Raw genomic sequence first — 26,151 nt, 5'->3', positions numbered from 1 at the left:
ATTTCACACATATATTATTTAGTATATGTAAAGACGAGATTAAATCAAGAATAGTCTGATGGGTGACAATATTAGCCTATCACTTGTGAAAATATATCACTTGTGAATGATGCCCAGCATAAGAAACTGCATTTTTTTGTGACTTTTTCAAATCATAATTGCACACCTCGTGTTGCCTAGCCCAAAGCCCTATATGTTTTGATAAGGTTTGGATCAACTAAAGTGGCCAAATAACTTCTTAAAATTAAGTATATTAATCCGCTGTACAAGGGATGTAGAGCCTAACTGGCAGACCCAAGCAGTGTGTGAGTTTCAAGTTTGGGGAAGACACTTTTATAATAATGGTGCATTTTTATGGTGAAAATTATTACATGCATAATTGCATTTGTGATCACTTCTGATAATGGTGTTTTCCCGCTTATGATAATGGTGTTGTGCGCTAATGGAACATTTGCGCTTATAGTGTGCATTGCTGCGCTTATTATGTGAAGAAATAGCCTAATAGTTTATCAACAGTTTAAGCTAAACGTTCTGATCTGTTGCGTCAGCCACATTGCGTAAAAAGGTATTTTGATGTTAGTGGTTGTATTAATTTAGGATCTATCGCATCCCACAACTGTCCCAGACTATGTTTGGAATATTTATTGCCACCTTGAAATTCTAAGCATTATCAAGTGCTTGTCAAATTGTGAATGAGTGACTGATGTAGTGTGTACACCCTACTCAAGAAACAAAGCACAGCTCATGCCTTTCAAGCTACTTTTTTCAAATCATCATTAGAGTCGCATCATGCAGCCTTACAATGTATTAAACATCAAAACATATATCCCAACGTTTGTAGAACTGAAATTACACTAATAACTCTAAATGAAGCATATAGGAATAGGTATTTCTTTGTTAACCGCTCAACACAGAATAGCCGCACGTGCGCACCCCCTCAATTGTTTGGAAAAAATGTCCTTTCTATTTTATTCAGCTTTGTTCAATTGTATTCTTCATACACTATAAAATAATGCCACAGAATTCTAAGCAAATCTTGTCTGCTAAATGAACTAGTGTAGCCCACAGCCATTTGGCATAGCCAGATCAGGACCTAACATTAGGACAACATTTCTTCATATCATGGTTCTTTAGACCCGTTTTTAAAATAAATAATGGATTTATTGTGACGATGTAGGCCATATTATATGGCTTTATTAGACTTTTTAAAATATATATGTTCCAAAGGTCTGCATCAGTGGCAGGGATGTGTGGAAGCCAGGAGATGAGAAAATGTGTTTATGTTGATTAACGGTCAATTACCGTGAGACCGACAGATATTTGCTTGACAATCACCGGCTGACGAACTTTCATGACCGCCACAGCCCTAATATTCCTAATTTCAGGAAAATCGGAGATGATCAGCTGCGACTTGGACCAGTTCCACTGCTCCAACGGAAAGTGCATCCCGGAGTCATGGAAGTGCAACACCATGGACGAGTGTGGTGACAACTCTGACGAGGAGCTGTGCGTCCAGCCCAACCCCTCGGCAGCATTCTCCTTCCAGCCCTGTGCCTTCAACCAGGTATCTCATTTACATACAGTACCAGTCAAAAGTTTGGACACCTACTCATTCAAGGGTTTTTCTTTAAATCTATTATTTGCTACATTGTAGAATAATAGTGAAGACATCAACTGTGAAATAACACATATGGAATCATTTAGTAACCAAAAAAGTGTTAAACAAATCAAAATATATTTTAGATTTTAGATTCTTCAAAGTGGTAACCTTTTGCCTTGATGAAAGCTTTGCACACTCTTGGCATTCTCTCAACCAGCTTCATGAGGAATACTTTTCCAACAGTCTTGAAGGAGTTCCCACATATGCTGAGCACGTGTTGGCCGCTTTTCCTTCACTCTGCGGTCCAACTCATCCCAAACCATCTCAATTGGGTTGAGGTTTGGTGATTGTGGAGGCCAGGTCATCTGATGCAGCGCTCCATCACTCTCCTTGGTCAAATAGCCCTTACACAGCCTGGAGGTGTGTTGGGTCATTGTCCTGTTGAAAAACAAATGATAGTCCCACTAAGCACAAACCAGATGGGATGGCGTATCGCTGCAGAATGCTGTGGTTGCCATGCTTTTTAAGTGTGCCTTGGATTCTAAATAAATCACAGACAGTGTCACCAGCAAGCACCATCACACCTCCTCCTCTGTGCTTCACGGTGGGAACCACACATGCAGAGATCATTCGTTCACCTACTAGACACTGCGGTTGGAACCAAAACTCTCAAATTTGGACTCATCAGTCCAAAGGACAGATTTCCACCCGTCTAATGTCCGTTGCTCGTGTTTCTTGGCTCAAGCAAGTCTCTTCTTCTTATTGGTGTTCTGTAGTAGTGGTTTCTTTGTAGCAATTTGACCATGAAGGCCTGATTCATGCAGTGTCTGAACAGTTGATGTTGAGATGTGTCTGTTACTTGAACTCTGAAGCATATATTTCAGCTGCAATTTCTGAGGCTGGTAACTCTAATGAACTTATCCTCTGCAGCAGAGGTAAATCTGGGTCTTCCTTTCCTGTGGCGGTCCTCATGAGAGCCAGTTTCATCATAACGCTTGATGGCTTTTGCGACTGCACTTGAAGAAACTCCGGATTGACTGACCTTCATGTCTTAAAGTAATGATGGGGGGTCGTTTCTCTTTGCTTATTTGAGCTGTTCTTGCTATAATATGGATTTGGTATTTCACTAAATAGGGCTATCTTCTGTATACCACCACTGCCTTGTTACAACATAACTGATTGGCTCAAATGCATTAAGAAGGAAAGAAATTCCACAAATGAACTTTAACAAGCCACACCTGTTAATTGAAATGCAATCCAGGTGACTACCTCATGAAGGGAATGCCAAGAGAGTGCAAAGCTTTCATCAAGGCAGAAGGTGACCACTTTGAAGAATCTAAAATTTCAAATATATTTTGATTTGTTTAACCCTTTTTTGGTTACTACATGATTCCATATGTGTTATTTCACAGCTGATGTCGTCACTATTATTCTACAATGTAGAAAATAGTCAAAATAAAGAAAAACCCTGGAATGAGTAGGTGTGTCCAAACATTTGACTGCTACTGTAAGTATTCACACCCCTGAGTCAATACATGTTAGAATCATCTTCGGCTGCGATTACAGCTGTGACTCTTTCTGGGTAAGTCTCTAAGAGCTTTGCACACCTGGATTGTATAATTTTTGCATATTATGAATTTTTCAAATTCTTCAAGCTCTGTCAAATTGGTTATTGGTCATTGCTAGACAGCCATTTTCCAGTCTTTAATTATTTATTTTTTGCCCTTTTTCTCCCCAATTTTCGTGGTATCTAATTGGTAGTCTTGTCTCATCGCTGCAACTCTCGAATGGACTCGGGAGAGGCGAAGGTCGAGAGCCGTGCATCCTCCGAAACACAACCCTGCCAAGCCGCACTGCTTCATGACAAAATGCTCACTTAACCCGGAAGCCAGCCGTACCAATGTGTCGGAGGAAACTCCGTACACCTGGCGACCGTGTCAGTGTGCACTGCGCCCGGCCCACCACAGGAGTTGCTAGAGAGACATGGACAACCCAGCCGGCCAAACCCTCCCCTAATCCGGACGACTCTGGGCCAATTGTGCGCCGCCTCATGGGTCTCCCGGTCGCGGCCGGCTGCAACACAGCCTAGGATCGAACCAGGATCTGTAGTGACGTAGCCAGCACTTCAATGCAGTGCCTTAGACCGCTGCGCCATGCGGGAGGCCCTCAATGTTTTACTCTTGACATAGATTTTCAAGCCAATTTTAAAACTGTAATTAGGCCACTTTGAAACGTTCAATGTAATTTTGGTAAGCAACTCGTGTATATTTGGCTCCCAGTATCTGTTGGAAAGCAGACTGAACCAGGTTTTCCTATAGGATTTTGCCTGTGCTTAACTCTATTCCATTTTTATCCCCCCAAAAACTCCCTAGTCCTTGCCGATGACAAGCATATCCGTAACATGATGCAGCCACCACCATCCTCAAAAATATGAAGAGTTGTACTCAGTGATGTGTTGTGCTGGATTTGCCCCGAACATAACACTTTGTATTCAGGACAGAAAGTTAATTTCTTTCACACATTTTTTGCATTTTTATTTTAATGCCTTATTGCAAACATGCATGTCATGGAATATTTTTATTTGGTATAGGCTTCCTTCTTTTCACTCTGTCATTTAGGTTAGTATTGTGGAGTAACTAAATTTGACATTTTTGTCATTTAGCAGATGCTTTTCTCAAGATCAACTTACAGTAGTGAGTGCATACATTTTTCATACTATTTCGTACTGTTCCCCTATGGGAATCGAACCCATAACACTGGCATTGCAAGTGCCATGCTCTATGAACTGAGCCACATGGGACCTACAACTACAATATTGTTGATCCATTCTCAGATTTTTCCTATCACTGCCATTGAGCTCTGTAACCATGGCCTCATGGTGAAATCCCTGAGTTTCTGAAGAGGTAGGAAACCTCAGTTAGGAAGGACGCCTCTACCTTTGTAGTGACTGGGTGTATTTAAAGGGTAATTAATAACTTCACCATGCTCAAAATGATATTCAATGTCAGTATTTTTACTCATCTACCAATAGGTGATCTCCATGCAACTTATGTAATTTGTTAAGCAAGTTTGTACTCCTGAACTTATTTAGGCTTGCTATAACAGCAGAGTTGAATACTAATTGACTCAAGCATTTTCAGCTTTTCATTTTAAATTAGTTCTTAGAAAATGTTTTTCACATAATTCCACATTATGGGATATTGTGTGTGTTCAGACCAGTGACACAAAATCTATTTTAAATTAAGGCTGTAACACAACAAAATGTGGAAAAAGTCAAGGGGTGTGAATACTTTCTGTATGTATTTTCTAATTTAATTGAATATAAAGTGCTTTTGGGGTGTCTAATGTACAGCCAATCTTGCACAAGCTGTCCATTATTTTGCCCACTTGATAAAAACAAGGACCACAATTGAAAATACGTTTGTAGACCTTGTTTTCAATTCTCTACGATTTTTTTGTACTCCCATGGCCGAGGAAACTATATGTATTTTAAATTTGTAAAATAAAATTATAATATTAATATTATTAATTAATACAATTATCATTCAGTTTCCCTGCCTGTCCCGCTACACCCGTGTCTACACCTGCCTGCACGAGTCGCTCAAATGTGACGGCAGCATCGACTGCCAGGACCTTGGTGACGAGATCGACTGTGACGTGCCCACCTGTGGCGAGTGGCTGCGGAACTTCTACGGCACCTTCAGCTCGCCCAACTACCCTGACTTCTACCCACCAGGCAGCAACTGCACCTGGCTTATCGACACAGGCGACCACCGCAAGGTTGGATGTAGCTAGGACTGTTGATTTTTTTTAAATCCTCAATGATTTTTTGTATGTGTGTATTGTTGTACGGTATTCACATGGCTGAGACAACTATGGGTTTGTCTGAAATGACACGATATCCCTATATGGTAAACTATTTTTGACAAAGGCTCACCAGACGTAGACTATGTATTTAAAAATCATTAATTCATTCTTTAATGGATTGATTTCAGGTGATCCTGCGTTTCATGGACTTCAAGCTGGACGGGACGGGCTATGGGGACTACGTCAAGGTGTACGACGGCTTGGAAGAGAACCCTCGCCGTCTACTCCGCGTCCTCACAGCCTTTGACTCCCGTGCCCCCATGGCCGTGGTCTCGTCCTCGGGCCAGCTGCGCGTTCACTTCTACGCTGACAAGATCAATGCGGCAAGGGGCTTCAATGTCACCTACCAGGTAGGCGCATGAGTTCAACCCAAGTTTCTCCATATCGATTAGTTGCTATTGGTTTGGTTGCTAGGGCCGATTGATTCAATTAATAGTTTTCCAGGCAAAATATAGTAAGAGGTACCCACATCGTTGCATACTAGCTTCTTATTTATTGCACGGGAGAAAAGCTTATTTTTTTTTATCAAAACCAACAAGCTTGTTTATTTAAAGGGACATTTAGCCTTATCTCTGCCACTGTATATAGAATATTAACAACGTTACGTTTTTTTCATAAACATAAAAAACCAACAATCGTGTTTATTTAAAGGGACATTTAGCCTTATCTCTGCCACTGTATATAGAATATTAACAACGTTACGTTTTTTCATAAACAACCAACAAGCTTGTTTTCATTTCACTGGCAGAATTAGGAAGTTTCGACTTCCTGTCTATTCCTCTGCTCACAGTGTACCACAAGATCCAGCATTCATACCGAATGCACGACGGACCAGAGCAGGAAGCACTGCCCCACACAGAGCTGTAGTATTTCTGATGTGTCATCGTGTGTATATATAGGAATGAATCCGCTGAAAGACATCCAATGGCTCTATCGAAGAAGTACAACAATATCTACACGCACACAAATATATAGTGCCATTGGTATATCAGAGGCTTTGCGAAATGCCACAAAGCAGGACTTACTTCAATTTTCTGATCTCGTCCGTATTTTTGTCATTGGGTGTATTGTGTATCGTTAGATGCATGAAACCCAGACCCACTTTCTTTGAGGCCAAATATGTGTAAAACACATCTCACTGACCTAGAAGTGCTTCTGATATTTCCCTTTAAACTCTCCCTTGAAAAGTCTTGATTTCTTTATTTTGGAATCATTACGGATGCCCTCGAATCAACTAATCAATTAATCTACCTCATCTCCTGCCAGGTGGACGGTTTCTGTCTGCCCTGGGAGATCCCGTGTGGGGGCAACTGGGGCTGCTACACGGAGCAGCAACGCTGCGACGGTTACTGGCACTGCCCCAATGGCCGCGATGAGGTCAACTGCAGCACCTGCCAGGAGGATGAGTTTCCCTGCTCCAGAAATGGCGCCTGTTACCCGCGCTCGGACCGCTGCAACTACCAGAACCGCTGCCCCAACGGCTCGGACGAGAAGAACTGCTTCTTCTGCCAGCCTGGCAACTTCCACTGTAAGAACAACCGCTGTGTGTTCGAGAGCTGGGTGTGTGATGCGCAGGACGACTGTGGCGACGGAAGCGATGAGGAGAGTTGTCCGGTCATCGTGCCCACACGGGTCATCACGGCGGCGGTTATAGGAAGTCTCATCTGTGGCCTGCTGCTGGTCATCGCTCTGGGCTGCACCTGCAAACTCTACTCCCTCCGGATGTTTGAGCGCAGGTAATAAACTCAGACCCCATGCTATTACTCTTGTTATTACACAGTGGTTAAACAGTTATACAGTGCCCACATAAGTCATAAGACTTTGTTTCTGTCTGTGTGGTTTGCTATGACAGCTTTAGTATGTTTCACACCTACTACGAGAGATGATTGATAATCCAGACTAGTCTTTAGCCTTTTATAAATGCTGTCTTTGGATTCATATAGCTAGTTAGCTCTCTGATTTCTGTCTTTGATCTCCATCAAAGGACACTGAATGAACTTTGAAATGCTTTTTTTTTGTACATCTAACTGATCTGGTTGTGTTTGTTGCTTCAATTCCTTTGAATCCCTCTAACTGTTTCCCCAGGTCATTTGAGACCCAGCTGTCCAGGGTTGAGGCTGAGCTCCTGAGGAGGGAGGCTCCCCCGTCGTATGGCCAGCTGATCGCCCAGGGCCTTATACCCCCTGTGGAGGACTTCCCTGTCTGCTCCGGCAACCAGGTAAGTCTACATCTAGATCACACTGCCCTCTCTTGTTCTCCTCAGAAGATGTGATCCTCTTGTCCATACACGACTTAAGCTTAAGTCTGTGTTAAGAGTGCACATTTCAAGTCCGGACGTGAATGCCTATCTTTGTCATAGGATTGGAGACACCAAGAATCAACTCTGTAATGTCTAACAACCTGACTTCAGTAACAAAAGTTGAAGCGGTTTAACTGTGATTGATTACGTGGAAGTTGACTGGGATTGTTTAGTTAAACAACTGCTTCATGGAGAACATTATGGCTGTTTTTATATAGTAAGGTTTATTTGAGCTTGTACACATTCACAGCTGAAAGCTGAATTACAGTGTACAGACAAAAAGGGAAAGAAAAGATATGCGGGTGAAATGAAATAATGGATTTAAAGCAGATTGGAACTGGAGTGGAGGGAGGATCACGGTAGCAGCCAGGAGGGTCACAGTTAGTCAGCCAAACACGGACAGGTCCGGAGCCTCAGCCACGAATCAAGCTGTCCTGCCTGCTTCTCTGTATAGCCACTTGTATAGCCACTCCTCCAACAAGTTTGTTCAGCACCAACTTTTCTCTCCTCATAAAGCCTTTGTCATGGAAATCCAAACAAACATTCCGGTTTGCCGCCAGCTTACAACTATGTGGGATAAACTGTCTTTCCTGGTTTCTGTTGGGAGACACATTTCCCAATGACCTTCAGATTCACATCTCAGGAGTTTGATGTTAATTGTCATCTATAATAGATTGGATTACTTACTGTAAAGGACTGTGTAAACTGTTGATTTAAAAAGGGCTTTATTATTTGATTGATGATACTAACAGTCTTGCTGTTCTCCCTGTGTGTTGTCCAGGCGTCTGTGTTGGAGAACCTGAGGTTGGCTGTTCGCTCCCAGCTGGGTTTCACCTCCATCCACCTGCCCACCTCCGGTCGCCACAGCAACATCTGGCAACGTCTCTTCAACTTCACACGCTCACGGCGCTCCGGCTCACTGGCCCTGGTGTCTGCTGACGGCGAGGACAACAGCACCAGCAGCAGTAACGGTGGCTGCTCGGCCCACGAACCCGACAGGGCTGGACCGCACCGGGGGTTGCTGCCCCTCGACTCGGACGACACTGATACAGAGAGCGAGCGCCGGGATGTCCGTGGGGCCGTGGGGGGGCTTGTAGCCCCCCTCCCCGTAAAGACCCCTCCGGCAACTGCAGTGGAGGCCATCGTCTCGGTGTCGACAAACTCCACCACTTCCGCCCCTCTGCCCAGCTGTAGGGACAGCCACCGGGCTAGGGCCAGCCCAGCAGTGGTGGAGACACACACCATAGAGACCCCAGGGGGAGAGGCAGCAGAGCCTCAGTGTTCTGCGACCGGGAGGAGTCAGCTGAGCAGTGCCCTGAGCCGGGTCACCCGCAGCCTGCGCTGGGTACGTTTCTCCCTGGGCCGCTCCGGAGGCTCCTCGGGTGGGGGAACCCAGAACCACAGCCCTCTGAGGCACCTAGAGCATGGAGCAGGGACCAGGGAGGACGAAGACGACGTGGAGCTGCTTATCCCTGTTTCAGATGCTGCCTCGGACACTGACTCCACCAGCGAGACCTCCAGGCTCCTCAGCCTGGAGGTAGGTCTAGATCAGGCTGCCCCACGCCTATCATCCCCAGCCTCTCTCAGGTCAGGCCGGGTGTCCCTGGGCCGGAACGGGCCCTGTGAACACTGTAGCATGGTTCACACCGCACAGATCCCAGACGCCTGTCTGGAGGCCACAGGCAAGACGGAGACCAATAGTGATGACGAGTTACTTCTGCTCTGCTAATAGCTCTAACCTAAATGACGTTACAGTATGGCTCAACTGACTGTCAAAATGGACCGTCCCTGTCAAACTTTGCCATTTATTTTCTCTGGAAGAGGGCGGGGGGGTAAATGTCATTTTTATGCCCCGTTTTTGAAAAGTCTGTAGTTCGTACTGTATTGCAGTTTTCTTGGTGTATTCATCAGATGGTACCATCTCTGCCCTCCTCCCCCTCTTCCCCTCCAAGTTCCAGTTCCAGACCTTTCCCTTGGGAGTTCCAACTCAGCCTGGGAACTGGGGAGTAGAACTACTGAACCTTGACTTTGTCTAGCCGAGCAAAAGTTGAATTTCCTCCATAGCAACAAGACCCGTGCACCTGTGAGTGTGAGTTAGGCTTAACTCAAGGCAAGCAGAGTGGGACTGAGGTGTATAACAACGCAGCCACAGCACCTCTTCTTCTAACACTAATTTGGGATGAAGCAGAATAAATAAGCTGTCTTTTTATGTTCAAGAATAATGGTACGAGAGAGACCAAGTGTAGAGTACGTACAATTAACAAACTAAAGCCTATGAAAAGCTTGACGAGATTTAAAAATAGCTGTCAGCTTTATTTGATGTCAGTTGTTTCTTCTCCTTCAGTATAGGGAATGTGAGGGTGAGGGCTCTGAGTATCTGTGGCTTACCGTGTGATGGTATGTTTGTTTCATTTCAGTTCATGGGAGGCTGTGTAACTCCTTTCCTATTGAAAGGTACTGATGTGTTCTCATGCGTAATCTTAGCAAGAGCAGTTTATTTATGAAAAGTAAATTGCAGAGAACCTCTTTCTGAAGACGAAACTTGTATAACATCCACAGATGTTTGTTGTATTTATTGTTTTGTTACTGTTTTGGTAACCTCAGTGTTTTGGTACTGAGAATACTTGTGCCACTGTGTATATTTATTTCATTTTCAGTAGTTATTACTTGAGAAGATGCATGTCAAATTGTCTTGTGCTATTTTTTTGTTAAAGTGATACATTGAAAAACAAGTATATAAACATAACTGTTTTCTGCATGTAGAAAATCAGAATAAAGCATTCATCCTGCTAACTTGTTTGTTTCTTTGTTGGGATATGAGGTGAAATTTGTAATGCTCAAAGTCATTAGTAAATTCAGCACTAATGTTCGTACCTGTATTGCTGTCAATATTAGTTTTCTTTACTGAATCACCTGATGATGGTCGACAATATCACTTGACAACTAGCCTGCAGCTAGTCAAAAATGCGGCAGGTAGCCTAGTGGTTAGAGCGTTGGGCCAGTAACCGAAAGGTTCCTAGATCGAATCTCCGATCTGACAAGGTAAAAATCTGTCATTCTGCCCCTGAACAAGGCACTGTTCCTAGGCTGTCATTGTAAGAATTTGTTCTTAACTGGCTGGCCTAGTTAAATACAGGTTAAATAAAAAATGTGCATCCAATCCATCCAACAAGTATACTGAACAAAAAAATTTAAACAAAATCAGTCAATTCAAATAAATTCATTAGGCCCTACTTTATGGATTTCACATTACTGGGAATACAGATATGCGTCTGTTGGTCACAGACACCTTACAAAAAAGATAGGGGCGTGGATCAGAAAACCAGTCAGTATCTGGTGTGACCACCATTTGTCTTATGCAGTGCGACTCATCTCCTTTGCATAAAGTTGGTCAGGGTGTCTCTGGCTAAAGCTCTGGTGGACATTCCTGCAGTCAGCATGCCAATTGCACGCTACTGTGCCTCAACATGAGACATCTGTGGCAGTATTGTATGACAAAACTGCCCATTTTAGAGTGGGCTTTTATTGTCCCCAGGACAAGGTGCACCTGTGTAATGACCATGCTGTTTAATCAGCTTCTTGATGTGTCACACCTGTCAGGTGGATGGATTATCTTGGCAAAGGATAAATGCTCACAAATAGGGATGTAAAACAAATTTGTGCACGGAATATGAGAAGAACATTTCTGGGACATTTTACATGTTGCGTTTGTATTTCTGTTCAGTGTACAGTATATGTTAATGACAGCAGGCCTATAGTTAACTATTTTGGTTAGAAGCATTCGATTTTGAATTAGCATATGCCTACATTATGTTGGATTTGTGTGAGATCTGTTTTCACAGCGAAACATAATGAAATGTTAAGTAGGTATAGTTACACTTACGGTGCATTTTCAGAGATCTCCAAGATCCATGATTCGTACAGGGTTTAAGTTCAATGTTCTGATTTAATTGTTAAATGCTACATAACACTAATTAATGTAAGGAAAGAAATGTCGTGTTTTATATCACATGATCTGTGAAGACTCCAAGCATTAACTCATGAATTATGGACAATTCATGAACTAGGGTGCAAAACATGTATACTGCTCAAAAAAATAAAGGGAACACTTAAACAACACATCCTAGATCTGAATAAAAGAAATAATCTTATTAAATACTTTTTTATTTACATAGTTGAATGTGCTGACAACAAAATCACACAAAAATAATCAATGGAAATCCAATTTATCAACCCATGGAGGTCTGGATTTGGAGTCGCACTCAATTAAAGTGTAAAACCACACTACAGGCTGATCCAACTTTGATGTAATGTCCTTAAAACAAGTCAAAATGAGGCTCAGTAGAGTGTGTGGCCTCCACGTGCCTGTATGACCTCCCTACAACGCCTGGGCATGCTCCTGATGAGGTGGCGGATGGTCTCCTGAGGGATCTCCTCCCAGCCTGGACTAAAGCATCCGCCAACTCCTGGACAGTCTGTGGTACAACGTGGCGTTGGTGGATGGAGCGAGACATGATGTCCCAGATGTGCTCAATTGGATTCAGGTCTGGGGAACGGGCGGGCCAGTCCATAGCATCAATGCCTTCCTCTTGCAGGAACTGCTGACACACTCCAGCCACATGAGGTCTAGCATTGTCTTGCATTAGGAGGAACCCAGGGCCAACCGCACCAGCATATGGTCTCACAAGGGGTCTGAGGATCTCATCTCGGTACCTAATGGCAGTCAGGCTACCTCTGGCGAGCACGGAGGGCTGTGCGGCCCCCCAAAGAAATGCCACCCCACACCATGACTGACCCACCGCCAAACCGGTCATGCTGGAGGATGTTGCAGGCAGCAGAACGTTCTCCACGGCGTCTCCAGACTCTGCCACGGCTGTCACATGTGCTCAGTGTGAACCTGCTTTCATCTGTGAAGAGCACAGGGCGCCAGTGGCGAATTTGCCAATCTTGGTGTTCTCTGGCAAATGCCAAACGTCCTGCACGGTGTTGGGCTGTAAGCACAACCCCCACCTGTGGACGTCGGGCCCTCATACCACCCTCATGGAGTCTGTTTCTGACCGTTTCAGCAGACACATGCACATTTGTGACCTGCTGGAGGTCATTTTGCAGGGCTCTGGCAGTGCTTCTCCTGCTCCTCCTTGCACAAAGGCGGAGGTAGCGGTCCTGCTGCTGGGTTGTTGCCCTCCTACGGCCTCCTCCACGTCTCCTGATGTACTGGCCTGTCTCCTGGTAGCGCCTCCATGCTCTGGACACTACGCTGACAGACACAGCAAACTTTCTTGCCACAGCACGCATTGATGTGCCATCCTGGATGAGCTGCACTACCTGAGCCACTTGTGTGGGTTGTAGACTCCGTCTCATGCTACCACTAGGGTGAAAGCACTGCCAGCATTCAAAAGTGACCAAAACATCAGCCAGGAAGCATTGGAACTGAGAAGTGGTCTGTGGTCCCCACCTGCACAACCACTCCTTTATTGGGGGTGTCTTGCTAATTGCCTATAATTTCCACCTGTTGTCTATTCCATTTGCAGAACAGCATGTGAAATGTATTGTCAATCAGTGTTGCGTCCTAAGTGGACAGTTTGATTTCACAGAAGTGTGATTGACTTGGAGTTACATTGTGTTGTTTAAGTGTTCCCTTTATTTTTTTGAGCAGTGTATTATATTAAATGTAGTCTATTCTGTGTATGTTCAAGTGTTTAACATTGCCTTGGCTGAGAGGGTAGGCTACCGGCAGTGGTGTAGGCCAAGTGGAGGGTAAACGCTGTTCAAAAAAATGCATTGAAAGTCCAGGGAGAGTTACTTTTTTCACCGTGACCAGCAATCAGTTTACCCACCTATTATTTTTAACACTACATCACTGGCTACCGGTAGGTATATTTGTAGTTCATGTTAATACACATTTTAGCCTAGTTTAGTAAGTTGACCATGTCAGCAAGACGCATCAATTAATGCAGGCCTGATCAATGGCAATCACTGAATGTCATTAGGAACACTTGGTGTTTTGTAACATCTGGCTATTTCCATTCATCAAATGGCATGAGTATACATGCAGTTTGGATGCTGGAATTATTTTGGAGTGGAAGAACATGCCTTCTTTTTGAAGTTATTTCTTGGACAATCAGATGAAAATATCATGACTGGTTGAGTTCATGCCACTTTAAAATGTAATTATGTTTTACAGTTTATTATTAGGCCCTTAAAAAAAATCATGCACAAGCTCAATACTGAGACCCTCCCGAATGTCATAGCATAATTCACATCCCTTATATTGTACGACAACAGGTTTGGGCAGCTGCCATGGTAATACCTGGCATTGGAGTACTCTGTAAGTTAGCGTTTTGATGGTCATCATGCATGCATACTGTGAGAAGATATCTACTGCTCTCTAGTGGCAGGACTTTCCATTCCATGTCCACTTTCATAAGCAATATAAACAACAAAGTACATCACTGAAGAACACATTTATTTGGGCCTGTTCAACGTGAATTGTTCAATAGCAGAACTAGTTTGATGTGTCTTTTATTGGAAACATGCTGTTGTGATGATGTTAGGCCTATCTGTCTTAAAGCCAATTTATTCTTGATCCGAAAATGTGGTCGGAGGCACCGTATGGATGATGTAACGCAATTGCAGAGCTTATGGTGGCATGCAGAAGCTCCGTACTGGAGGTCCAGTATAAACACAAACTCGCTTCCTTGACAACTTCCTTCACAACAGCTCTGCTCAGCGAAGTGCAAGAAGTACAGTTTAAGTCAGAAGTTTACATACACCTTAGCCAAGTACATTTAAACTCTGTTTTTCACAATTCCTGACATTTAATCCTTGTAAAAATTCCCTGTCTTAGGTCACTTAGGATCACCACCTCATTTTAAGAATGTGAAATGTCAGAATAATAGTGGAGAGAATGATTTATTTCAGCTTTTATTTCTTTCATCACATTCCCAGTGGGTCAGAAGTTTACATACACTCAATTAGTATTTGGTAGCATTGCCTTTAAATTGTTTAACTTGGGTCAAACGTTTTGGGTAGCCTTCCACAAGCTTCCCACAATAAGTTAGGTGAATTTTGGCCCATTCCTCCTGACAGAGCTGGTGTAACTGGGTCAGGTTTGTAGGCCTTCTTGCTCGCACACACTGTTTCAGTTCTGCCCACAAATTTTCTATAGGATTGAGGTCAGGGCTTTGTGATGGCCACTCCAATACCTTGACTTTGTTATCTTTAAGCCATTTTGCCACAACTTTGGAAGTATGCTTGGGGTCATTGTCCATTTGGAAGACCCATTTGCAACCAAGCTTTAACTTCCTGACTGATGTCTTGAGATGTTGCTTCAGTACATCCACATAATTTTCCTACCTCATGATGCTATCTATTTTGTGAAGTGCAGCAGTCCCTCCTGCAGCAAAGCACCCCCACAACATGATGCTGCCACCCCCGTGCTTCACGGTTGGGATGGTGTTCTTAGGTTTGCAAGCCTCCCCCTTTTTCCTCCAAACATAACGATGGTCATTATGGCCAAACAGTTCTATTTTTGTTTCATCAGACCAGAGGACATTTCTCCAAAAAGTACGATCTTTGTCCCCATGTGCAGTTGCAAACCGTAGTCTGGCTTTTTTATGGCGGTTTTGGAGCAGTGGCTTCTTCCTTGCTGGTCGGCCTTTCAGGTTATGTCGATATAGGACTTGTTTTACTGTGGATATAGATACTTTTGTACCTGTTTCCTCCAGCATCTTCACAATGTCCTTTGCTGTTGTTCTGGGATTGATTTGCACTTTTCGCACCAAAGTACGTTCATCTCTAGGAGACAGAACACGTCTCCTACCTGAGCGGTATGACGGCTGCGTGGTCCCATGGTGTTTATACTTGCGTACTATTGTTTGTACAGATGAACGTGGTACCTTAAGGTATTTGGAAATTGCTCCCAAGGATGAACCAGATTTTTTTTATGTCTTGGCTGATTTGTTTTGATTTTCCCATGATGTTAAGCAAAGAGGCACTGAGTTGGAAGGTAGGCCTTGAAATACATCCACAGGTACATCTCCAATTGACTCAAATTGTGTCAATTAGCCTAAAGCTATGACTTAATTTTCTGGAATTTTCCAAGCTGTTTAAAGGCACAGTCAACTTAGTGTATGTAAACTGCTGACCCACTGGAATTGTGATACAGTGAATTTTAAGTGAAATAATCTGTCTGTCAACAATTGTTGGAAAAGATGTATTGTGTCATTCACAAAGTAAATGTCCTAACCAACTTGCCAAAACTATAGTTTGTTAACAAGAAATTTGTGGAGTAGTTGAAAAACTAGTTTTAATGATTCCAACCTAAGTGTATGTAAACTTCTGACTTCAACTGTATAAATGCCCTGACTTCTGCAGAGCCCGTATCACCACAAATGCTGCACGGTCAATGCAGACGTCGGATTGAGCATGCAGCGACTTTTACGGCAGACTAAAGGCGTCCGCATGCTTCCCAGCCGCAACAGTTCATGCATACATTATGATGACATTCTGTTATGTTTTTGTACGTTTTGGACTTATGTGTTTTTTATTTTTTTGAAGAAGCCTAAGTTCGGAGCCGAAGTCTACACCCCTTTTTCTGTGATTGGTCAACAATAGGGATTCTTCAATAAAGTCTGTTGTCATTCAATGAGAGACGACGGAACTTTGCACTTGTCAACTTCTGCTTACAGACGTATCTAGCGGGCGGCGAGTAGTGCGGACGAAGTGGAAGAAATTAGAAAAGGTTGGAGAAGCAACAGCTGTTCTGGAATGTTAACAACATGGGTGTATGTTCTGATGATATGAAGCAGGAGGATGTTAATATTTTGTAGTACCCAGGCTCAGCAAGGGAAGCTTCTGCAAATAGAAAAACTTAATGGGAAGATGATTAAAAGCCATGTCCCTGGTGCTTATCCTAGGTTGAGGGGAGTCATCTCTGGAGTCCTAATATCTATGTCCATATATGATATTAAAGAAAATGTAAAGGGAGGCAGAGTGATTGATGCCAAAAGGTTGATCAGTAGGAAAAAGGATCAAAGAAGTGAAAGCTTATCAGCACTGCCGAGGTTTGAGAGGATTGCGGTTAATGTGGGAGCAATGTGAAGGTTAGGTGTTGTAATTGTGGTGGGGGGGACATAGTGCAGCATTTGGTAAATGCCAGGTGCAAAGAGAGGCCTTTCAGGTTATGTCGATATAGGACTTGTTTTACTGTGGATATAGATACTTTTGTACCTGTTTCCTCCAGCATCTTCACAATGTCCTTTGCTGTTGTTCTGGGATTGATTTGCTCAGAGATATAGAATCAATCATGACGTATCATATGCAGAGGCTGTAAGACATATTGGTAGAACTACAATGCGGACTGATGGAGCCTACATGAATGTTCCTATAGTAAGTGGACCTACTGTCGCGGCTGGTGCTTCTGCTGGTCCTGGCATGGTTTTGAGGAATGTTCAGAAATCTTGCGTTCATTAATGTGCGGTGTCAAAGGAAACTTTAATAATGAATAACGTTGACTTCATAGCTTTTATTGGTAAGGTTATCAATTTGACTCAGGTTGTGGAAAGCATAAATGCCAGGTTGATAGTTATTGTGGATATGGCAAAATAGATATTGGGGGTAACAGATGTCATCAGATCTCTGTAGTTTTCTTTCTTTACTGGAAGAGGAGACTCGTAGGCCCTGGGTTAGTGGCTTGCGAATGAGGTATCTTGAGTTCTATATTCACTCTTCAGCCTACAGACAGATCAGGACTTCCATCCCTCATACTGGCTGGGGCTCTGACTAGTGTGTATGTTCCAATGATCATCAGCTGAAATTATAAAGGACGTCAGAAACAATATTTACGATACAATTCTAAAAGTTTTTTCAAACTAATGCCCTACCATCACTTTTGGTATAAAGCAGTGTGCTGGATTAGGAAACCCCTCTAAAAGACAGACAAACAGCGAGAGAGACAGAGAGATATTTTAGTACCTGAGAGTTTGAGTCATGTAAGTGAGGTGATGTGTAGTGCAGCTGGTCGCTTGAGGACAGAATCTGCTGGAAGTCTTCACACACCATTTCAATGACATTCAAGGAGTTTTCAGGTCTTGCTTGTGCAATCATTTTTGAGGGGGCAGAGGGGCATGTCTGGGGGAGAGAAGGAACTGGTCCTTACCATCTTTAGACTTTGAAGAATGGACAGACCCTCATAGGCCTGGGAATCTGGAAACGATAGGGGACCGGGTGATGCGATTCAGGATCTTGAATGGTCCTATGTAACGTGGAGCAAGCTTCCGCAAGTCCACCTTTAAGGGAAGATCACAGGTGGAGAGCCTCACCCGTTGACCCGGTCGGAGGAGACGAAGAGGCCCTTGATGCCGGTTTGCCTGGTGTTGGTGTCTGGCAGAGGAGCGGAGCAAGGAGGATCGTGCTCGGAATCCAGGTGGGTCAACATTGTGGAATGAACGCCTCGGCTGATGACAACCCAGCTTCGGCCTCTTGTTCAGGAAATGGGGGGGGGATTGACAATCGAACGGCAACGAGTTTGGCAGTGTGTTATGAGCATATTCCGCCCAGACGAGGAACTTGCTCCAGTTGCTGGCCTGAGTGGAGATGAATCAGCTCCTGGTTAGCCCGCTCAGTTTGCTCATTAGACTGTGGGTGGAACCCTGAGGAAAGATTCACCGACACCTCTACAGGGAGCAGAAGGCCTTCCAATACCGTGCAACGAACTGTCCTGGGGAAGTCCGTGTAGTCGAAAGACATGGGTAATCATGAGATCAGCGTTCTCCTTCACTGAGGGTAACTTGGGTAAGGCAATGAATGGGCAGCCTTGGAGAACCGATCTACGACCACCAGGGTAGTGGTAAGCCCTTGGGATCGAGATAAAGTCTACAGACAGGTGGAACCAGGGCCGGCTAGGGATGGGTAGAGGTTGGAGCCACCCAGCCGGTCGCTGTCATGAGGACTTGCTTTGGGCACCGGTGGAACAGGCCGCAACAAAGGATCTCACATCCTCAATCATGTTGGGCCACCAGAATTTTGCCTCAGGAACTCCAGTGTCCAATTTACCCCTGGATGCGCAGTTAATTTAGAGGAGTGTCCCCATTGTAGCATTGTAGCATAAAGTATTTTAGTGGGACCCTCGCCGGGGTCAGGTTCTCAGGTCTGGGCTTGTCGTACCCGTGGTCTCAATACTCCATATCACAGGGGCCACAATGAAGGAGCTGGGGATGATGGGCTTGGTCCCGAGTGGCTCAGTTGGTAGAGCATGGTGTTTGCAATGCCAGGGTTGTGGGTTCGATTCCCATGGGGGACCAGTACGGAGAAAAAAATGTATGAAATGTATGCATTCACTACTGTAAGTCGCTCTGGATAAGGGCGTCTGCTAAATGACTAAAGTGTCAAAAAAAATGTAAATGTAAAATGAGTCCCTCTCCTCATTAGAGACATCGTGTTGGCGGGACAGAACCTGTTAAAAAACAGAGCCCACCTAGCCTAGTGAGCGTTCAACCTCTGGTCTTCTTGAATGGAGACCAAGTTCTTATGGTCTTTCCAGATCACGAAAGGACAAGGTGCCCCCTCCAACCAGTGTCTCCACCCCTCAAGGGCCCACTTAACTGCCAAGAGCTCCTGGTTGCCTACATTGTAGTTGCGTTCCTCTGGCGAGAACCACTTGGATAGAAAGGTGCATGGGTGCAGTTTCTTGTCCTCCTCGTTCCACTGTGAAAGGACCGCCCCTGCTCTGGTGTCCGAGGCATCCACATCTATCACAAAGGGACGAGTAGGATCAGGATGAACAAGGATGGGTCTGGATGTGAAATGTCCCTTGAGCTCCATGAATGCCCTGTCAGCCTCAGGAGTCCAGCGAAAACGGGTATGTGACTTGCAGGTTAGGACCGTTAGAGGTGCTGCCACCACACCAAAGTTGCGTATAAAACGGCTGTAAAAATTGACAAACCCGAGGAACCGCTGGACCTGCTTGAGTGAGATGGGACGGGGCCAGTCAGCGACTGCCTCAACCTTCATGGGATCCCTTTGGATGCCTGCGGTAGAGATAATGTGACCCGGGAAGGAAACTTGGGATACATGGAACTCACACTTCTCAATCTTGACATATAGTTGACTCTGCAGGAGGCATCTCAGGAATTGGCAGACGTGCAGTATGTGTTCCGGAAGGGTTTTGGAGAAGATCAGGATGTCGTCGAGGTAAACAAAGACAAACCGATTCAACATATCCCTAAGAGTGTCATTGACTAATGCCTCCAGTGACTAACCTGCCTCCAGTGATTCCCGGATGTAATTGTCTTTGAATGCTGCTTTAGGGGTCGAGAGGGAGTACAGATGGCCACGGGGAGGTGTGGAGCTGGGTAGGAGTTCTATGGCACAGTTGTATGGACGATGGGAGGGAAGGGTGGCTCTTACTGAAGGCCTCCCGGAAGAAAAGTATTCGTGAGGAAGAGCAGAGAAGTCTTGGTCGTCAATGAATGCAGGAGGACACGGCGAGGCTCTTGGTGGGGGTCTGAGACATTTAGTCTGGCAGTTCTTACCCCAGTCTAGTAGGTGTCCCGTGGACCAGGAGAATAGTGGGTTATGTAGCACTAGCCAGGAGTACCCTAGGATAAGGGGGTTCTCGGGAGACGTGATCAAAAGAAATTTAAGTCTCTGAGGGATTCACCGCAACCTACAATAGAATGGGCTTGGTCTGATATTTCACCTGGCCGGAGCCAATGGGGCGTCCATCGAGGGCTTGAATCTGCAGAGGGTTGGGACATTTCACACAGGGGATTTGTAATTCTCTGGTGAAGTCTTGATCAATGAAATTCTCTGCGGCCCCGGAGTCCGCAACGGCTTGAATCTGGTGCTGATGGTTGTCCCAGTGGAGAGTTGCGGGTAGTGACAGACAGTGACTGGGTAGCCAGGGGGCTCGTCAGGGTCTCCCCTTATCCTGGCAAGCCCTGGCGTTTCCCGCCAGCTCTGGGCATATAGCTCGGAGAAGACCGAGACCTCCGCAGTATAAGCAGCAGCCTTCGCGCATGCGCCTGTCACGCTCCTGTGGGCTCAGACGTGTGCGTCCCAGCTGCATAGGCTCCTTAATGCTGGGTTTGGGGGTCTTGGGGTGCTCAGGAAACCAGGATACTGGGGTGGTGTCAAAAAGGCGCAGTCACGCGTTCTCGGCGGCGGTTGTCGATCCTGATTGCCAGCGTTATCATGAACTTGAGGTCCTCTCCCAGTTCCCGGGAGGCCTGTTCATCCTTGATGGAGTTAGACAAACCCTGGTTGAAAGCGGTGACCAGGGCCTCCGTATTCCACCCACTCTCGGCTGCGAGGGTGCGGAACTCAATGGCGAAGTCAGCCACTGGTCTGGTTGGCGGATGTTGAACAGTCGGCTGGACGCTTCTCGTCCTCCAACTGGGTGGTCAAAGACTCGTCTCAGCTCGGCAGTGAAGGCTAATATGGAGCTGCAGGATGTTGGCTGCTGTTCCCACACCACCGTTCCCCACGCCAGGGCCTTGCCCGAGAGTAGAGAGATGATGTAGGCGATCATGGCCAGATCGGTGTAGAACGAGGAGGACTGTAGCTCGAACACCAGAGAACACTGAGTAAGGAACCCCTTGCATCCTCCCGTGTGGCCGTCATACCATTCGGCGGAGGCTGGGATCTTGGGTTCCCGGGGGTGGGTATAATTTGTGGAACGTTCCAACAGGATTCCGTTCCAAAAACTTTGTAAATATCAAGATTGCCAACAAACAACGCATACAAAGTCGTATAGCGTTAGAATGAGATACCGGACAGGGAGTGGGCTATGTAATTCTGTTTTTCACTCACCAAGTTTATTCGGAAAAATGTCTCTCTTCATTCTGGTAGCCTCCACCATTTCTCGGTCGTTGGTTTATTTATTATTTCCGGTGTTCCGGCATTCACTGGTGAACTCTATTGCGACCTGAATTAGGCTATCGCTATGGTTGAAATGTAACTAACGACCGCTAGTCCCAGTATTTTATTAGCTAGTTGGCTTGTACACAATTGTTACCGATGATACTGCATATACCAGCTTACTCGTACTACAGAAACATACATTGTATTTTGCCAAGTTCTCTGTGTTAATCCTAATTCCCAAATATAGCAGGTAACTTGTGTCTGTGTCGATGTTGTTGAGTTCAACTTGCCTAGTTAAATAAAGATGAAATAAATTAGAACATTTTAAATATATGATTTGACCTATTTCAGGCAACCTCAAGGTGCTTGACTCGCTACAGCTGCTTTTCAAGAACTTTCCAGTCGTTTGTTCTTTACATTCCGACTTTTGAATGTCTGTTAATTGGACATATATAGTAGTGTCTAATGAAAAAGAGAAATGTATGTAAAGCATCCCATCTGTTTTAAGGTTATTGTGTTTGGTGTAGTTTCTCTTGATGTCCACTAGGTGTCATCACAGTTTCAATAATGTCGCACCAGGTTCACAATATGTTTTTGTGTAAAAAATCTAATCAAATTGTATTTGTCACATGCGCCGAATACTACATGTGTAGACCTTACAGTGAAATGCTGACTTACAAGCCCTGAACCAACAATTTAGTTTTGAGAAAAATACGTGTTAAGTACAAAATAAGAAATAAAAGTAACAAATAATTAAAGAACAGCAGTAAAATAACAATAGCAAGGCTATATACATGGGGTACCGGTACAGAGTCAATGTGCAGGACATCGGTTAGTCGAGGTAATTGAGGTGTTCCTTTCAAGTCCAGTTGTGTAAATTACTTAGCAAAAATGAATTTAAAGTACTCCACTACATTCCATATATATATATATATATATATATATATATATATATATATATATATACTGTATTTTTCTGCAGTTTTCATTGCACAAATATTTCATCTACATTTCATGGCTAACAATATCAAATAATTTCATACAGTTTATGTATATATATATATATATCCATTCAGTTGGGTCATGTACATTCAAGGACATGTTTACATTGCTAGAGGGAAATGCTTCTCAACTACTGGCCTTGGGACTCCACTACATTTCTAAAGAAAATGTACTTTTTACTCCATACAGTTTCCATGATGTAAAAATACTTGAGAAAGTACTACTTAAGTCAGTTCTTTTTTGTATCTGTACTTTTACTCTTTCTATTTTTTTTACAACTTTCAATTTTACTTCACTACATTTCTAAAAAAAAATAATGTATTTTTCACTCCATACAGTTTCCCTGACACCCAAAATAACTTGTTGCATTTCGAATGCTAAGTCGGACCGGAAAATGGTCCAATTCACACACTTATCAACAGAACATCCCTGGTCATTCCTACTGCCTCTGATCTAGCGGACTCACTAAACACATGCTTCGTTTGTAAATTATGTCTGAGTGTTCCCATGGCTATTTCTTAAATGAAAAAACAAGAGAATCGTGCTGTCTGGTTTGTTTAATATAAGTAAGGTCAAATAATTTAGACTTTTACCACTCTTATTTAAGTATATTTTAGAAATGAAGTTTAGTATTTTACTGGGTGACTTTCACTTTTACTTGAGTCATTTTCTATTAAGGTATCTTTACTTTTACTCAAGTTTGACATTTGGGTACTTTTTCAACCACTGTTCAAGACATTTAAACCCAAGAACCAACATTCACTTGGTGGCCTGAAGTAGGAGTGCTGAACTAGCATTTTAGCATTTCTGAGCACAATGAATAACATTACTTCGACGGGGGGGGGGGGACTGATTCCAGTTCAGCATTCTTAGCCTGAGACATTTCATAAATGCGTACAGAGGAGTACTGTTCTACGATCAGCTTTGCCTAGATCATACAGAATCAGTTGTCTCTGGAATAAGATTATATGGACAGGGGTGGGTTTGATCGTAGCTCAGCACTCCTACTCAACACCAGTTGCTATAACCTAACATTATATAATCCAATTTCCCTTGCTTTCTAATGTCCTCCCGGAACCCCACCTCAACATTGTTCTGTCAAGGCAACAAAAGCAAGTTGGCATGCTCTTGCAAGGATTTTAACTCACAACCTCTCCTTTGGGAATTCACCACCATAACTAATACTACAACTATTTCTAAACTATCATAACATGTGGCTTTCTTCAGGGGGAACAAGATTAGGAACACCTTTGAATGGTCTACAAAGCATGCCCCCAGGTAAAAGTAGGCTTTTGCAGAGAACGGTTATATTGTTACTCCACAACATAATATGTTACCACAACTCTATTAAAAGGACATTCTATACAAGGTGTCACTTCATTCATGCTATTTGATGGGAACTAGCTCCTGTCCCCCTACACAAATCAAGTTTTCTCTATCAGGCCCACAAAAAAAACTTCTACGAGCAGGCCTTTCTAAATGATCTGGCCCGGGTATCCTGGAAGGATATTGACTTCATCCCATCAGTAGAGGATGCCTGGTTGTTTTTCAAAAGTGCCTTCCTCACCATCTTAAATAAGCATGCCCCACTCAAAAAATGTCGAACTTAGAACAGCCTTTGGTTCACTCCAGACTTGACTGCCCTTGACCAGCACAAAAACATCCTGTCTCACACTGCACTAGCTTCGAATAGTCCCCTCGATATGCATCAGGGAAGTCAGGAACCAATATACACAGTCAGTTAGGAAAGCAAAGGCTAGCTTTTTCAAACAGAAATTTGCATCCTGCAGCACAAATTCCAAAATGTTTTGGGACACTGTAAAGTCCATGGAGAATAAGAGCACCTCCTCTCAGCTGCCCACTGCACTGAGGCTAGGAAACACTGTCACCACTGATAAATCCACGATAATCAAGAATTTCAATAAACATTTCTCTACGGCTGGCCATGCTTTCCACCCGGCTAGCCCAACCCTGGCCAACACCCCCGCAGCATCTGGCCCAAGCCCCCCCCCCCCCTCCCCGCTTCTCCTTCACCCAAATCCAGACAGCTGATGTCCTGAAAGAGCTGCAGAACCTGGATGCTCTTCAACCGATCGCTGCCCGCCCGCCTAGCATCACTACCCTGGACGGTTCTGACTTAGAATATGTGGACAACTATAAATACCTAGGTGTCTGGCTAAACTGTAAACTCTCCTTCCAGACTCATATTAAGCATCTCCAATCCAAAATTAAATCTAGAATCGGCTTCCTATTTCGCAACAAAGCCTCCTTCACTCATGCTGCCAAATATACCCTTGTAAAACTGACTATCCTGCCGATCCTTGACTTCGGCGATGTCATTTGCACAATAGCCTCCAACACTCTACTCAGCAAATTGGATGCAGTCTATCACAGTGCCATCCGTTTTGTCACCAAAGCCCCATATACTACCGACAATTGCAACCTGTATGCTCTCATTGGCTGGCCCTCGCTTCATATTCATCGCCAAACCCACGGTCTCCAGGTCATCTATAAGTCTATGCTAGGTAAAGCTCCGCCTAATATACATTGTTTGTCTTCAGGAAGGCAGTGACAGCTTTTCATTTAGTTTTAGAGAGAGATAGGAGATTCGATATAGGCCGATAATTTTGGGGATTTTATGGGTCAAGGTTTGGTTTTTCAAGAGAGGCTTTAATTCTGCCACTTTTAGTGAGTTTGGTTAACATCCGGTGGATAGGGAGCCGTTGTCATAGGGGTCGTTGAATGGAGACCAAGGCGCAGCGTGTATAGTGCTCATTCTTTGTCTTTAATGAATACACTTTAACAACAAAACGACCAACAACAGGTTTAACTACTTTTAATAAACAGATACTTCAGCTAGCAATATCCTTGTGTAGCCATGCAAGGCATACTTCAACTACCCCCACCCTCGCATAGCATGCTGGGTAACGTAGTCTTAAAGTTATTAACACATAGCAACACAGTGTACATAAACATTTTTTCCAAGTGAGCCTATAATTAAATCTTAAATATTAGCGCATTAAAGTCTCATGAAACTACTTATTTAATAGCGAGAATATCAAATGTTTGTTTATTGAATTATTTTCTTCAAAAATGTACCTTTTTTTTGTCGCAAGGGCTCAATTATTGCCTCATTTCAGGGCTTTGTTGTCTAGCTAACATTCTTCCATCCTTGGTAAATGTACAACTCTGCTCTTTTTTTTTATCTGAGAAATGTATTTTGAATGTAAACCAATCAGGGTTTAGGCCTGGGCATAGCACTATTAAAGCAACCTTTAGATTAGTTTATTAATTCGACCATTTAAAAAAAAACAAGTACACAACTTAAAAAAGCCATACATGCACATGAATAAAATCGAGGATAACACACAAAGTCTGGGACTTATTTCCATTGTTGTCCTGTTGAGACAAGATGTGTAGACAAGATCCAACACAGTATGGCAGTGATCACTTTAGTTATTAATGATGTTGTCAATGCTTTAGACACACCATTAAATGTGCTGATTTGTTTGGACCTGTC

At 43.9% G+C, this 26,151-nt stretch overlaps 1 protein-coding gene across 1 annotated transcript in view; it reads left to right on the top strand.

Moving 5' to 3' along the window:
• The window catches only part of LOC106588220 (low density lipoprotein receptor-related protein 12), a 39,675-nt gene extending 29,116 nt beyond the window's left edge, over window positions 1-10,559 (top strand). Inside the window, exons 5-10 of the mRNA XM_014176997.3 lie at window positions 1,386-1,564; window positions 5,150-5,380; window positions 5,596-5,817; window positions 6,734-7,203; window positions 7,553-7,685; window positions 8,548-10,559. Coding sequence (XP_014032472.1) covers window positions 1,386-1,564; window positions 5,150-5,380; window positions 5,596-5,817; window positions 6,734-7,203; window positions 7,553-7,685; window positions 8,548-9,495 — 2,183 coding nt within the window. The 3' untranslated portion in view covers window positions 9,496-10,559. The remainder of the gene's footprint in view (window positions 1-1,385; window positions 1,565-5,149; window positions 5,381-5,595; window positions 5,818-6,733; window positions 7,204-7,552; window positions 7,686-8,547) is intronic.
• The last annotated feature ends 15,592 nt before the right edge of the window (window positions 10,560-26,151 follow it).

This window comes from Salmo salar, chromosome 27 (assembly GCF_965601325.2).
Source record: "Salmo salar chromosome 27, fSalSal1, whole genome shotgun sequence".
NCBI classification, from domain to species: Eukaryota; Metazoa; Chordata; class Actinopteri; order Salmoniformes; family Salmonidae; genus Salmo; species Salmo salar.
The sequence above is the reverse complement of the archived record's forward strand: the minus strand, read 5'-3'. Positions and strand labels throughout refer to the sequence as shown.